At 32.2% G+C, this 14758-nt stretch overlaps 1 protein-coding gene and 1 long non-coding RNA gene across 2 annotated transcripts; both read left to right on the top strand.

Annotated features, from left to right (window-relative positions):
• Positions 1-367: 367 nt before the first annotated feature.
• Positions 368-2136, top strand: LOC139495622 (uncharacterized). Its single transcript, XR_011657411.1, has 2 exons — positions 368-484; positions 690-2136. It is a non-coding gene; the product is annotated as an uncharacterized lncRNA (long non-coding RNA).
• Positions 2137-8756: 6620 nt separating this feature from the next.
• LOC139495604 (uncharacterized) lies at positions 8757-11033 on the top strand. Its single transcript, XM_071283889.1, has 3 exons — positions 8757-8966; positions 9567-9652; positions 10312-11033. Exons 1-3 carry the CDS (start codon positions 8897-8899, stop codon positions 10876-10878), a joined length of 723 nt encoding a protein of 240 aa, XP_071139990.1. The 5' UTR covers positions 8757-8896; the 3' UTR covers positions 10879-11033.
• The last annotated feature ends 3725 nt before the right edge of the window (positions 11034-14758 follow it).

Below are 14758 nucleotides of genomic sequence, written 5' to 3'. Positions count from 1 at the left end.
AGACTTACGAGACACTGTATACAGTAATTTTGATGATATATTACATTGAATATAAATGATTAAATAACTATACTCCATTCTAGATGGTGTTTTGAAACAAATAATTAAGAATATTCATATGACATTAGAGTTGAACAATACTTTATGTATACATCGTCTATTACTTAGGCACTTTGTAGGTCAATGTAACAAATATACACAATTTAATATAACCAAAAACAAACTTGATCGAACATGATATTATGGAGATACAAACTTGTTACAACAAGGACTAAAATTACCTGAATATTTTAAAGAGGAAGACAATTCTCAGTATTTGCTTTGTGTGAACATACTTAAAAAAATGGCACATGCGCAGAAGTAGGAAAGGAATTGTTAAAACTTTGTTTTCATAAATAAGATTCGTTGGTTTTAAAAATTTTCAGTGCGTATCATCAATTGCCACAGGACTCAACGGATAGACGATAATATCTAAATTATTCAGGTAACTTCTTAAAATTAAACAAACAAATATAAAACGTGTGATTGAAAAGCTGTAAGATGTTAAAAAGTTTTGATTTTGAAAGTTTTGTTTTCTATTCAATTAATTTCAAACATACCATTAACAAGTTGTGTAGTTTTGTTTTAGAAACGGATGCTAATAGTAGTGTTATTGGTATAATCATTATACATTCTGTAAACTGTTGTAGATAACAATGCATGGTTTGGAAAGACTGCCTGCTGTGACTGCAAGATCGATATTAAGATTTATACAATCTATACAATCAGATAAAGTTGCAAAAGGGAAAGGATGGTTTACATATTATTCCAAAGAAATTAAAGAGATGAATACATCACACGCACAATTGATAAAAAAAGATACTTCGAACAAATTCAATTTACAACCAAATTGGGGCCAATTGAATACCAGAATTTTTCAAGCCGAAATGGGCATATGTCATAAGTTTCAACTCATGCAAACACTTTCGTTAAATGAGGATAGCCAAGACAAAAGTTTAGAAGTAGAACGTATGCGAAATGGAATTTTAGATACGAATAGTGGTGTTCTCAATGATCTGTCAGTCATCAATCAAGTATTAATTGGAAAAACAATTACAAATCCTACAGAAAAAGGATTACTCGAAATTTGGTCAAAAGGAATGTATGATAATATGAGAATAAACCCAATGTCTGCAAAGACATATGAAAACTATGTAAGTCAGTACCTGGACAAAGCTGCAATACTACAGTTTAGGGGGGTTCTCCTTTTCACAGAAGCAAATGCTAACTACCGATATTGCTCGCATCAATTTGAAATGTTTGAGAACAACTTGAAGTCTCAAATTGAAACAATGGAACAAACAGTGCCCACATTTATCAAATATCTGACTGACCCAGATGAAAAAAAAGTATTTTCTCTCCGGCCAGATTTTGACGGTGAAAATGTACCCTTTGTGAGAAGTAAAGGCCTCAACAAAAAACTAGATTACGATTACATGTGCGGATATACTGACGAAGGAAAGTGGATCTTCAAAAAGTCTCCCCAATTCGACGAAAACGGCAGTTTACTTATTTCTGGAAGCTCCAAAGGTGGGAAATGTAACTATATAAGTATATCCGAAAAAAATAAAGCAATATGTGTTTCAGAAGAAAGTCGTGCAACTCCGTTTTATGTGATACCGCTTGACTTTACAGATAAGAACATTCAGATCATTATCTGCAGATCGGACTATAAGCCAGAAGATAAGCCTTTTCTGGGAAATAGTTTAAAATGTATTGATGACAATGACAACATTGAATTCACTTTAAGTTTTGACTGCAAGTGATTGCGAACGTTTGCAAATTATTGACGATATTTCGGATTATAGTGTATCACGGTTGTGATAAAGAAAGTAAATTAGATCTATGTATTAGATACGAAACAAAAGTTACAAACAACAAATGACAGATAACACCCGTTTCTTTATTGTTTGTCTATACGAGTAGGCAGGTCAAGTCCGAAGCGATATACCATTTCAAAAAAATACACAGCTGGTTGTAACTATCAAATTTATTTTGTTACTTTTCTTTTGTATCTGACTTGAACGACAGTTTTTTTTTATTAAACAGATAAAGTAATTTCAGTTGATTACATAATTAAACAGATAATCAATTCAAGATCTTTGAATATTGTTTTTATTGGAATCAATACTTATTTTGTTATCAACAAATACAACTAATTTTTAGAGATAGGTTTTTTTTGCTTGTGAGAGTGATTTCTACATATTTCATTAGTGTCATTTGGTATCTTGTGATGACCTATAGTCAATCACTCCACGTCTTTTTTTTATCTTTTATACTGAACAAGCTGTTAGGTACTGCACGTACTCTCATATCTGTACTTAGTGTCTTTTTGTCGTCGAGATGTACAAGTTCCCGATCACGTCCACTTTGTGTATTTGTTAGATGTATTTTTATTTGTATCCATCTGAAGAGTTAATAGCAAAAGGAAGATATGGTATGATTGCCAATTATAAAACTCTCCACAATATACCTTATAAAACTTACATTAACTGCGATAGGTCACCGTACGCCCAGCAACAAAGAGCAAAATCTATAAGTCATAGTCAGTTCCAAAGGGCTCTGAAATCACAACATATTGTAAAACAATTCAAATATGAAAACTAATGGCCTAATTCATGCACAAAAAAATGACTGAAAAATAAAGGCAACAGTAGTATACCGCTATTCAAACTCATAAATCCATGGAGAAAAAACAAAATCGGGGTAACAAACTAAAACTGAGGGAAACGCATAAATATAAGAGGAGAACAACGACACAACACTACAATGTAACACACACAGAAACGGACCAAGCATCAGACAAAATCCCACGAGAATAACAAATATAACATCAAAACCAAATACATGAATTTGGGATAGACAAGTACCGTGACACGTCTTATCGCAATGTCAATTTACACTCAAAAATAAGAGAAAACAAACGACGCAACGTTAAATTGTAACACACACAGAAACGAACTATAGTATAACAATTGCCATATTCCTGACTTGGTACAGGACATTTTTAAAGGAAAAAATGGTGGGTTGAACCTGGTTTTGTGGCATGTCAAACCTCGCACTTTTATGGCAATGTTAAATATAAAATTGAAATGACAAGATAATATTACAGGACTACAATACAAATAAATAGGAGAACGTATTAGACAAAGAAACACATGATTAATGAATAACAAAAAGCATCAGGTTTAAAATGTAATACGCCAAAAACGCGCCTCGTCCACACAAGACTCACCAGTGACGCCCAGATATAAAAGATCGAAAGCGAAAAAAAGTACAAAGTTGTACAGCACTGAAGATCAAAAGTTGAAAAAGGTTGTGTCAAATACGGCTAAGTTTTTATGCCTTATTCAAATGATTTTATAGTGTGTTTTTGTGAAACACGGGTCCTCAATGCTATTCAACTTTGTACTTGTTTGGCTTTATAACTATTTTTATCTACGCGTCACTGATGAGTATTATGTATACGAAACGTGCGTCTGGCGTATTAAATTATAATCCTGGCACCTTTGATAATTTTGTACATAATTGTCCCAGTTTATGGAGGGTTTGGATACCACTTTCATGTGTAACCCCACCCCATTCGGTATGTATATACATGTCCAAAGTAAGAAGCCTATAATGTAGTGGTTTTCGTTTGTTGTTGTATTACATATTTGTTTTTCGTAAGTTTTTTGGTTCACAAATTACGCCATGGTTTTCATATTTTGAACATATAATAGCTGTCTTTGTTGTATGGGCATTGCTCATTGTTGAAGGTTTCACGGTGATATATAGTTGTTAATTGCTGTGTAAGTTGTCTCTTATGAGGAGTTGTCTCATTGGCAATCGTACCATATCTTCTTTTTTGATATGTTCCAGTTCAGTTACCTCGATATGTAGTCTTCTCAAATGTTAGGAATGTTGCATTAAAGCACTTTTCAATTTAATAATCTGTGTGCGAGAACAAATATTCTATCTATATATATATATATATATATATATATATAAATATATCATTTAAGTATTTAGTAGGGGTAGCTTACAAACTTGAAATAATTTCAGGAAAAACATTTTCTCTTGTCATCAGGTTCTCAGCAAGTACTGCTCGACCCAATCTCTTCTTTTAATTGTCTACATGTTGGGTGTGTTCCAAATTCACTCAACACCAGGCACAGAGTTTTCCTTTTCCCTCCTCTATTAAATGGCATTTTGCATGAACAATTGTTGGGAATATGTTAAACATTACAAAAAAAATCATTTGTAAAATTTCAAGTAAAATAATTTAGCACAATAACCATTGGAATGATTTCATTTTCACAAGTTCAGTAGAGCACCGGGAATGTTTTCAACAGTCTTATTTGTGGTTAAACCGCGAGCGGTAAACAAAACACATTCTATTGTGTTTATCGTACTTTGAAATGCATTTGTCATGGTCCTACAATTGCAATTGTTTTCTGTAGAAAAACAAAAACGTTTGTGTCTTCTTGTCTGAAGAGTAATTCAGGGGAAGCTACTCCTGCTACAGAGGGGCAACTAAAATGGGCTTTAAGTTGAGATTTTAGAGTTCAGCAGTTGTTATATTTAATTTTGATAACATGTATTTTTTTCTGAGATCAAGATTAAGTATTTGCAGACAAATAAAGCATTCTTGTCAATTTCAATATTATTTTTGTAACAATATCAAAAACAGTAATTTCGAAGAACCATATTTTCAAAAAATTTAATTTTGCAAAAATTTCAAATATACTCCTCCCAATTTTTTGTATTTTGATTAGGCAATGGTTAAACTATTTTAAAATTATTTTAACCATATTGGGAAAATCTGGGTTGAAAATTTTCGAAGCTTTTAAAACAGGGTAAAATTGGATTTTCAATACAGATGGAATTTGACCCTTTTTGGAGCTAGGTTCTTGACATACATGCTATATAATATATTTTTTTAAATGCAATTTTTAAATATGTCGTAACCATACTTTTTCATATTAACAAACACAATTTTCTTTTTTATTCTCTTAAAGCCGTATTCAGCTAATTAAAATTGCACATTTTTAGCCTTTTTTCCTTACCAAAATTGACCAAAAAGTGTTCAAGTCGTTACCATAGCAACCACAAAATTTTACACGAAATTGGTTGAATATTTCAGTAAATCTCAACTGTTAGATCATTTTTACAAATTTTGAAGTAATTCTGTGACATGTCATTTCCACATGATTTTGATGCTTACAGAGAATAACTCTTATATGCTACTGTCCGAAGTCAGGAACCTTATAACTCCATGCAAGTGGTTGTTGTTTGTTGAAGTGGTTCATTAGTGTTTTTCGAATTTTTTATAGGTTAGACCGTTGATTTTCCTGTTTGAATGGTTTTACGCTCGTCTATTTTAGGGCCTTTTATAGCTCGATGTTTTGTATGAGTCAAGGCCCCATTTTTGTAGAGGCAAAAGTTGGAGAGAGAAATTTGGATAAAGATACACAGCATTACTTGGAAACAAATACTAAGATATCAAAACTAATCCACAACAGTGATGTTACTGTAGTATCACCGGTATTTTCTTCAATATACATGAACATGAGGTACACAGACAACGTTAGGCAACATGTGTACCTACTGTTTGGCGTTTCTGTGTCACTACTATTAAATCGAATAAAGAGATAGTTTAGGATTACCAATGAGACAACTATTCAACAAATTTACATCTATTTTAAGTGGTTTATTCAATGAGATATTTTTAGATATAAAAGAAAACACACATTTTATGAACAAGCCTCTATTTTGAATCAAACAAGTCCATTAGATACTCCATTGGTTGAAGGTAAAAAATGTAATCCCATTCATGTTTCTATTCTAAAGCATTGATCTTTAAAAAAACGGATATTCTTACTTCTGGACCACATATGGATTGCCCGGTGGCGGGTCTTAGGTGGGATCGGGTTCGGTCCAACTTTTTATTTTAACAATCAATGCATTTCAAAAGGGACATATGTTTTTTCATCACACCTTTTCTTTCTGGGTTGGCAACCCTCTTTTAAAAATGGCTGGATCCAACCCCAACTGCACATCAAAAGGAAGTTCCTAAATTTTAATTAGTATCTTTGTATGTTGAGCGTGTCCAGTCGTCGCTTTCCTAATCTGGATATCATCTTTATAGTATTATTATCAATGCATAGCTTAAATGTACCTACATTTTATAGATAATTGAAAATCTTACCGTCATTTATTCTTTAATCTTTTGCAATGCATGTTTAATTTTAAACTTCTAAAAATCATCTGTATTCATATAGCATAAAATAAGGAGATGTGGTATGAATACACTGAGACAAATATCTAGCATATTTACAATAAATTGGATAATAAAAATTATTGGAAACCGAAAAAAACTATGCTGTATAGTCGATAGTAAAAGGACCCGATATGAAAATGTCAATTAAAAAAAGAAATATAGCAACTTAAAGCACAATTTTTCAATCAACAAGAAAGTAGATATGATTCAACGACAATAACTGAACTACAGACTCTTAACTTAAGACATGCACATTGATAATGTGACAGGTGAAATAATTATCAAAGATAACAGGCTTATAATCTAAAAAGGCAGACGCATGTTTCTTATAGATAAGACTCATCAGTGACGCACTGATCAAAATCGTTATACATGTAAAACCAAACAAGTACATAGTTGAAGAGCTCTGAGGATCCGCAAATTCCAAACAAATGTGCCAAATATGGCTAAGGTAATCTTTGCCTTGGATAAAAAAAAACCTTAGTATATCGAATACTTCATACTTTTGTAAACAGGAAATTTATAAAAATGACAATATAATTGATATTCATGTCAACACCGAAGTTCTGACTACTGAGTTGGTGATACCATCGGGTACGAAACGTCCACTAGCAGTAATATCGATCCAGTGATGTAAATAGTAATTAAATGTACCAGGCATATAATATAAAACGCCATACGCGCGTTTCGTCTACATTGGACTCATCAGTGACCCTTAGATCACAATAATTATAAGGCCAAATGTGTTTATTGGCGCACAAATCTCCAAATACCTGGGGACAGCAATATAAGAGTACAATATACTAAAATTCGTTTCACTCTAAAAATCAACACTAGGCAAAACCTACAACTTACAAACCACAATAAACTTTAAGCACCAAAATTCGATTATTCACAGTTACTGAAACTTACTTCAAAGCCAATTGCAACTAATCATTAAATCATGATCTCCTAGATAGTGTATCAATCAGCAAACAAAATTGACAATGATAGACTTTTGTTCTGATTTTAAGGTTGATTGATATTATTCTATATTCTAATAGTTTTCGTTGTGTTAACTAATATGAGAGAGAAACTATTTGTCTTTGTTTAACTTTAAGTTGTAACGACCATATGGGTCAAGAAATATAATTGTAGATGATGATTAAGATGATAATGCAATATTCTCTCAAACTAAATCTCACCATAAGGTACTAACTGGATCGCTTACATAAACTCTTGTGTTGTCTCATTTAGTAATCACGGGTGGGAGGGGGGGGGGGTTAACTTCCTATTATTGGGTATATGGGGCTGTGCCAAAAATATGGGTCATAATTTTGCGAGATTTTATATAAAAATGACCCTCCTTTTTAATGACAGCCTATATTCAAATGCATTTACGTTTGATAACTGTATATTGATTTGGAGTATGATCTTCATATCATATATATATGATATTGAAAATCTTACATTATTAATGGTCAATTATTATATTAAAACTTAAGGGTAGCTGGTATATTTGTGAATTAGGAGTGATGATGAGTTATTGCTTATATAAGCATTGGTCATATTTTAAATTTTGTATATAAGTATAGGTACTCAATTTCAGTGAATGTTCTATTAAAATGGGTTTGTTATTTGGGGCAAAAATAGCACATCCCTACCAAACAAATTTCGAAGTTACCCCCCGTGTTAGTAATAGCATGCTAATTTTTAAATTTAAAGTTAAAGTTCAGACATAACAAATTCGGGAAGACTATCATACAAATAAGTCAATAACTAATAATACTCTAAATGAACATAACAATGCTCTTTGATTAGTCAAAAAGGTTCTCAAATGAAATCTTTCTTTTAATTTAAAAAAAAAACCACAGGTAACCGAACATTAACTATATAAAGGTTCTTAAACATTCTGACTGATTCAGTGAACATATTAAAAGGTAAGGAAACTGTTGTTCATTGTATTGTACAGCGTATATCTAAAAATGATAAATATGTTATAATTTAAAAGTGTCATTTTGTTAGGTTTACATTGGTATAAAAACTATTTTTTCTAGTTTCTAAATTTTACAAAATGCTTTAGCGACTTATCAAATTGTATCTATCATAACTTGTATATGGTATGGAAAAACTGGTGTCTGTTGTACAACATATATTCAATGTTTAGTTTAGTGATATACCAAGTGCATATTCTTGAAGAAGTAAATATTTAGAATTTATTGCGGATTTTTTTATATTCTATGTTGGGGGAATTTGAACCCTTGAAATATATACGATAGATAATTAAAATCATTTGTGTTGAGTCGTTGTTTTGCGCTTTGTGAAATGGCATTGTTCACAATAGATGTAGTTGATGTTATTTGTTCGTTGTCTGTCTCGCGATCGATAATGCTATTATATTTGTTTATTTAATTAATCATTATCAGACATTTTATCTGTCTATTACTTTAATACCGTGTCAATTAAATCAAATACATAATTACAACACGTAGATCCACTATTTTCGTTGATGAATAAAGTCGACAAAACTTTTACAAATTGTTCACTCACACAGCTCAGTTTGTATGGAAAATATTTGTGTTTATAACTGATTATCTCATATACTTAAGGTTGACCATGGCATGTTTGTTTCGAATATTCAGGGCAAAGATTCGACATTCAATAGGAAATAAAAAATACTTGAAAGGTAAGGACTTACATAGTTTTTGTAGTGCATGATAAGTAATAAAGAGGTTGTGTGTTTGCTACATTGGAAAATATTTAAAATATATCCAAAACGAGAATTTGTTAATATTTTTAGAATTGATATATATAAATTTCCAAATACAATATTTGATAAACAATTTTTTTTCTTTCTATCTTTTATTATTGACGTTATGTATACTTGTTATGTTGATAATATTTCAATGGTCCAGTAGTGTCCATATCATTTTTCAATTGTCATCATTATCCTGATGGTATGCATACTAAATCAAACGTAACATCCACATCATTACTAATGCAACACAATTCGTATATCATGACTAGAGAAATGATAAGTACGTAATCCATTGAACTAAATATTTGAAAGAATTAAACATTACTTTACTATTATCCCTACAAATCTTGACACAAATCCTTTGATATATCAAGGTGATACATGACAACCTTGTGTGTATCTTTAATTTAATCGCTTAGCCGCGACTTATTAATATGAACTAAATTAACGAAAATATAAGAGACAAACAAAAAAGAATCATAACCTAAAACAACTATATCAATTGTTTTACTCGTTTTGTTTTTGTAGAAAAACTACAGAAATATGAAGATTTGGTGATTGTTGCGCCCGTATTTGTTATCCCTCCTGTTGTATTGTGGTTTTCAGAAAAAGAGGTAATATCATTTCGTCAGCATATATAACTATAACAAACAACTTATGCAAAATAGTATTACGCATAACTAATGCTTACTGCAGTCTAGTTACACAGACGTCAAGAGCACAATTGTATCATTGCCACTTCGAGTACACACTTTTTTTTTAAACGTTTGCTTTAACAGTTCATGATGACGATCAATCATAAAAATATGTTTAGAGTTATAAAAAATAAACTAGTAATTATATGTATTACCAGCATTATGTTGACAACATTACAGGTGTAATAATAATGCCCACGAACATTTTCATTTCAGTATGCAGTACTGCTTTGTAAAACATATTTTTCAGAAATGTTTCATTGATGAAAAAGAAATTACTAAAATAAAACTAATGCTCCAACATCTTTAAAAGTTCACCTTTGCATCGTACGTGTAAAAGTTATTGACATTAAAAATCACATAAGCTTGTAACCAATGTATCGTATCTTTATTCACCAATTTGCATTTTATAGTAACTTCATTTATTAATGTACTCACATGATAATAAGACCTTTTACATGTTTTACATGTTTGATTATGCATATGTGTTTTACTGATTTATATATGCTTTGTCCTTCATTAAAGTATATTGAACCCAATCATATCTCGTTTCTGAAATACTACATGTGTTTTTTCAGGAAGCCCTAATTCCCAAAGCGGAAAAATACTTATTGATTGGGGAGGAAAATATAGTACATAAAATAAAACACCAAATAATCGCAGAACACAGATGTACCCTTGTTGAGAGAATGAAGTCAAAGGTGAAAGATATTGACATTCAAATACTAGATAGAGAAAATTCATATACAAATTCAAATTATGACAACGACCGAGGCAAAAGAATCACACTACTGTTATGTTTATCAACAGCAACTGACCCAAACAGGATGGAACATTGGCCGCGAGTAGAATTACCACCAGCTATTCAGTCTAGGTACATGTTAGTGGAAACACAACCTGGAGAGTTTAATGTGCCAAAAGATCTCATAAGAAGATTATTAGAAGATCCTCAATTAGCAAAACTTTTCAGAGGATCCGAAGTAAGATCTTTACCGACAAAATTTGATACAATATACAAGAACACGAAGATTACTATTTCAGATAGAGAATCGATCTTCTTTTTGTATACCTTGTTGGTGTTTGTCACTTTTGTTTTACTTATTCGACGAGGGACAATGTACAATCTTCGGAAAAAACTAAATTAAACAACAACATATTAGTTTCTAATACAGACCTAGCACTTGTATACATTAATATTTACAGCACGTAACATCAAAAGTGTTGTAGTTGTGTTCTTCTTCTAAACGATGTTATTGTCTCGGACATGAATAAATGTCATATATATAAATTATAAAACCATCGGGGTTAATTATTTTCTACACAATAAACGAAAATAATTAGAATTGAAAGCAACCCACAACATCGTCTGTCTAAGAAGCCCATCTTGCGTCAAGCGCATACGGCATGCAGTATTCATTTTTTTACATAAGTAAGGCCGTTAGTTTTATCGTTTGAATTGTTTTACATTGTCTTATCGGGGCCTATTATAGCTGACTATGCGGTATGGGCTTTGCTCATTGTTGAAGGCCGTACGGTGACCTAAAGTTGTTAATGCCTGTGTCATTTTGGTCTTTTGTGGATAGTTGTCTCATTGGCAACCATACCACATCTTCTTTTTTATAGTATGTTTAAATATGTTTAGGTGTAATACCACCATTGATTTCCCCCTATTAGTCTTTGATAAATTTGCACTTTTCAAAAAATGTGTAGAACTTATCTTTGTTTCAAATAAAGAAATACTTGGAACGAGTAAAGTTTTATCCTGTCCAGTACGTACTATACAACAAGTTGACATAACATTTCATTACATATAAGAAAATAACCATCACTGGAACTTAACCAATTTAATGTCTCCCCTTATTTAGCCTGTGTACTATATTTAGTAACCATGCAACCTCAAGTTTACATAATATTCTATTACAAAATAATGGTGCTTGGAAATACCCTAGACATGTGTTTATGACACAGATTTTTGTTTACTGCAATAGACTGTAGGATTAATTACCTACAACTGTCAAACCTTTTTTCGTATACAACCAGTGGTGACTTACCTTGATGATAAAGGTGAAATTCCATCTTCCGATAGCCAAAAACAGTCGTGTAACATCCCAACCTAACAAAATACTAACATATTTAGTCAAAAAAGAACTTTCGCCATAAGGTTGACACAAAACACCACAAAAAGAAAGAGCAAAAACACGAAGAAACAGATATCCTATTTAGCTGTGCTCGCATTTATGGAATGATAGTCAATAACTATCTAAACAAATCACTGCAGTACTTGTTTGTCTCAAAACTATGTATCGTATTGGATTATGTACTGGATTTGTAATAGCATGAACAACACGACGGGTGCTACATTTGAACCAGGATTAGCTTACCCTTCGGAAGCAACTGCAATCAAAACCAGATTTTGGTGGGAATCCTGTTGCTTAGTCTTCACTTTTTATAATATTGCTTGTTTTCTATCATTTGTCTGTTTGTCTTTTCCGCTTTTAGTAGAAGATATTAAGCAAAATACATGAAATTGTGCAAATGATGATACAAGCATGACAATTAGCACGAAACATCACTTTTATATACTTTTTAAGAAAAAACTGCTGGCCATGAAAAAAAAATCAAGATGGCCACGGCCTTTTCCAAAAATGGCGGTATTTTCCAGTTCTTAAATACATATTTTTCTGGAAACTTTTTCGTTTACCTTCTTGAAGTGAAAAATAACATCAGATTTGGTGGCTGCATTTCTTGCAGGGGACGTATTTAATAAAAATAAATACTTAACTCTTCAGGGTTTGCGCATGCCCGAAAAAAAAAATATATAAAGAATCACATTTAAACATTTGAACTATTTAATCTTTACTTGGTGTTTTTGTATTTTTTATGATATTATAAATTGGTTTCATAACATTTTTAAGGTTATGATACAAACGCGTTCATCAATTTTGCGTATGCGTAAACTATTTATAGACAAACAGAATGAATTGTACCCACTACCAGGGCACAATGGTGTAAATCGTAGTTCATCTTACAGACGAGGATTTGAATTTCGTTTACATATCTTGGCGATGGATAAGGTGAAAAAAGGAGTTAACTTTCAAAAATCCCGGCCAAATATAATTATAGCTGCAGATCACCCACTTTGGTATTGTATGGAGAGGATAAGTCTATCGTTATATTCGGTGGATAGTACTTTGAAATGGCTTTGAAAAAAAAGATAATGTATTGCGTAAAAGTGGATGGCTCTCATTGAAGCCGAAATTGAAACATCTAGAACGTCATTTTATTTTCATGTATGTTAAATGTACGTAGGATAACGCGTGTGGTTCGCTTGAATCATTCAAAATGTCTAAACGCAGAAAATATAGCTCATGTCTCTGTGTCGTTCGAATATTTGATAGACTGGTGTAACGGAAAGAGAGTCATTTGGGTCAACATTTTCAATTTTCCATATGCGGTAATGGTAATGTTTTTCTCTGCTGCTCAGTCCATATCGTTTACTTGAACATGCATGATGGCTCATATCGAAGCTGATCACTTTATGCATGTCTGGTTAGATTTTCGGGGTGGCAAGTGGGATTACTTTTTTCGCAAATTGCTGGACCCCGGAAGATGGTGAAAATGTCACTACTCTGTGCTTTCGGTCGTACGTGCATTTTATGAGTCACATATCGTACCTCGCAATCAGTTGATACCGTATGTCGTATCAAGATCGTATTAATTATGCTCGATGGTTACTGACCATTCTCCGAGATATGGCTTACCTTCACGAAGATCACAAATTGCAAATGGTAAGTTCACCGTACATGAGACAAGCAGGTTGTTTTCTTATATCACAAATGAGCAGACACAAAAACAGAATAATGCAATTGTAAAGGGCGATGTTGGTGCCACCGAAGATCCCTTTCAGACGATGGAGAGAAGTCAGAAGGCTAGTAGATGAATTTGAAAAATCTAGTTGTTTGAGTCATTCTAAAACAGATAAACGACATCATCAAGAATGCAAGAGTCTACGAAACACAAAGGATTTCTTTGAAAAGTATAAAAGGCTTTCTAAAGTAATGAACCGAGTTTGCAAATATTTTTCTAGAACAGTCGTCAGATTTGTACAAGATTTACCCTTTTAAGAAAATTGTTGACTCGGAGGTGAGATAAGTATTAATATAAACTCCAATATATTAGGTCCGGACAATACGAAGATCTTTTGAAGCAAATGCAAAACGACTGAAAATCTGCTTTTCATAACCAGAAAAAAGAAAAGATTCCTCTTATAGCCGAACAATGAAACTGGAAATGTCTGTGTCAAATTTTTTTAAACAAAGCTGAAGAACATGAAAAATGATTGCAATCTCTTTTCTAGACTTTTCCTTTCATTTCATAGTAGACAATTTGACTTGGAAGATTTCTTTACCCACGAAAACCAAATTACTCCTCTGTCCTTGTCCAAGGATGTCACTTTAAACAGTGTTATTAGATCGCAGCAAATTGGTATACTTTAAACATTGTGCGATTTGCCATCAACTGATGCAACTTCTGACGCATTTAACGTTGGTTGGCCATCAATGGTTAATTTCAGGCCAGCACGTGCAAAAATAGTTGATGATTATGCAAATTATGTCAAACTGCCTTACTTAAAATCGTGCACCGATAAATATTTAAGAGTTGACATTGTATTTTATGTTTACTAAATTAATAATTTAAAGGTTAGACCGCGAAAAGGCAAGGTGCTGTTGCTAGACGAAAAGTTGTTGGTTCAGGTAGAACGCCAAAGGTTTTTTTAGTAGTCTCTATGAAGATGAAAACAAAACGGAATTGTTCAAGTTTCTTGTCGACAGAATTGCTTCTTTAAAGATTAATACAAATGCTTATTTTACTAAAGGTGATATCTTCTTTGAAGTTGCTATACGAATACTTCCCACCTATCCCTTTTTAACCACGAACAAGCAGATACACGTATATTTATCCATGAAAAGCTTGCCGCTGAAAATGGCTGGTAAAAGTATTGTTCAGTAATACTGACACTGATTT

The sequence above is a fragment of the Mytilus edulis genome, chromosome 11, assembly GCF_963676685.1.
Source record: "Mytilus edulis chromosome 11, xbMytEdul2.2, whole genome shotgun sequence".
In the NCBI taxonomy this organism is placed as follows: Eukaryota; Metazoa; Mollusca; class Bivalvia; order Mytilida; family Mytilidae; genus Mytilus; species Mytilus edulis.
The sequence above is the reverse complement of the archived record's forward strand: the minus strand, read 5'-3'. Positions and strand labels throughout refer to the sequence as shown.

Bases quoted from the DNA above. Each gene is read 5' to 3' on its own strand.
- LOC139495604 (XM_071283889.1), top strand. From the start codon at position 8,897: ATGGCATGTTTGTTTCGAATATTCAGGGCAAAGATTCGACATTCAATA. The intron at 8,967-9,566 runs GTAAGGACTTAC...TTGTTTTTGTAG, and splicing joins AAATAAAAAATACTTGAAAG to AAAAACTACAGAAATATGAA. The intron at 9,653-10,311 runs GTAATATCATTT...GTGTTTTTTCAG, and splicing joins TGTGGTTTTCAGAAAAAGAG to GAAGCCCTAATTCCCAAAGC.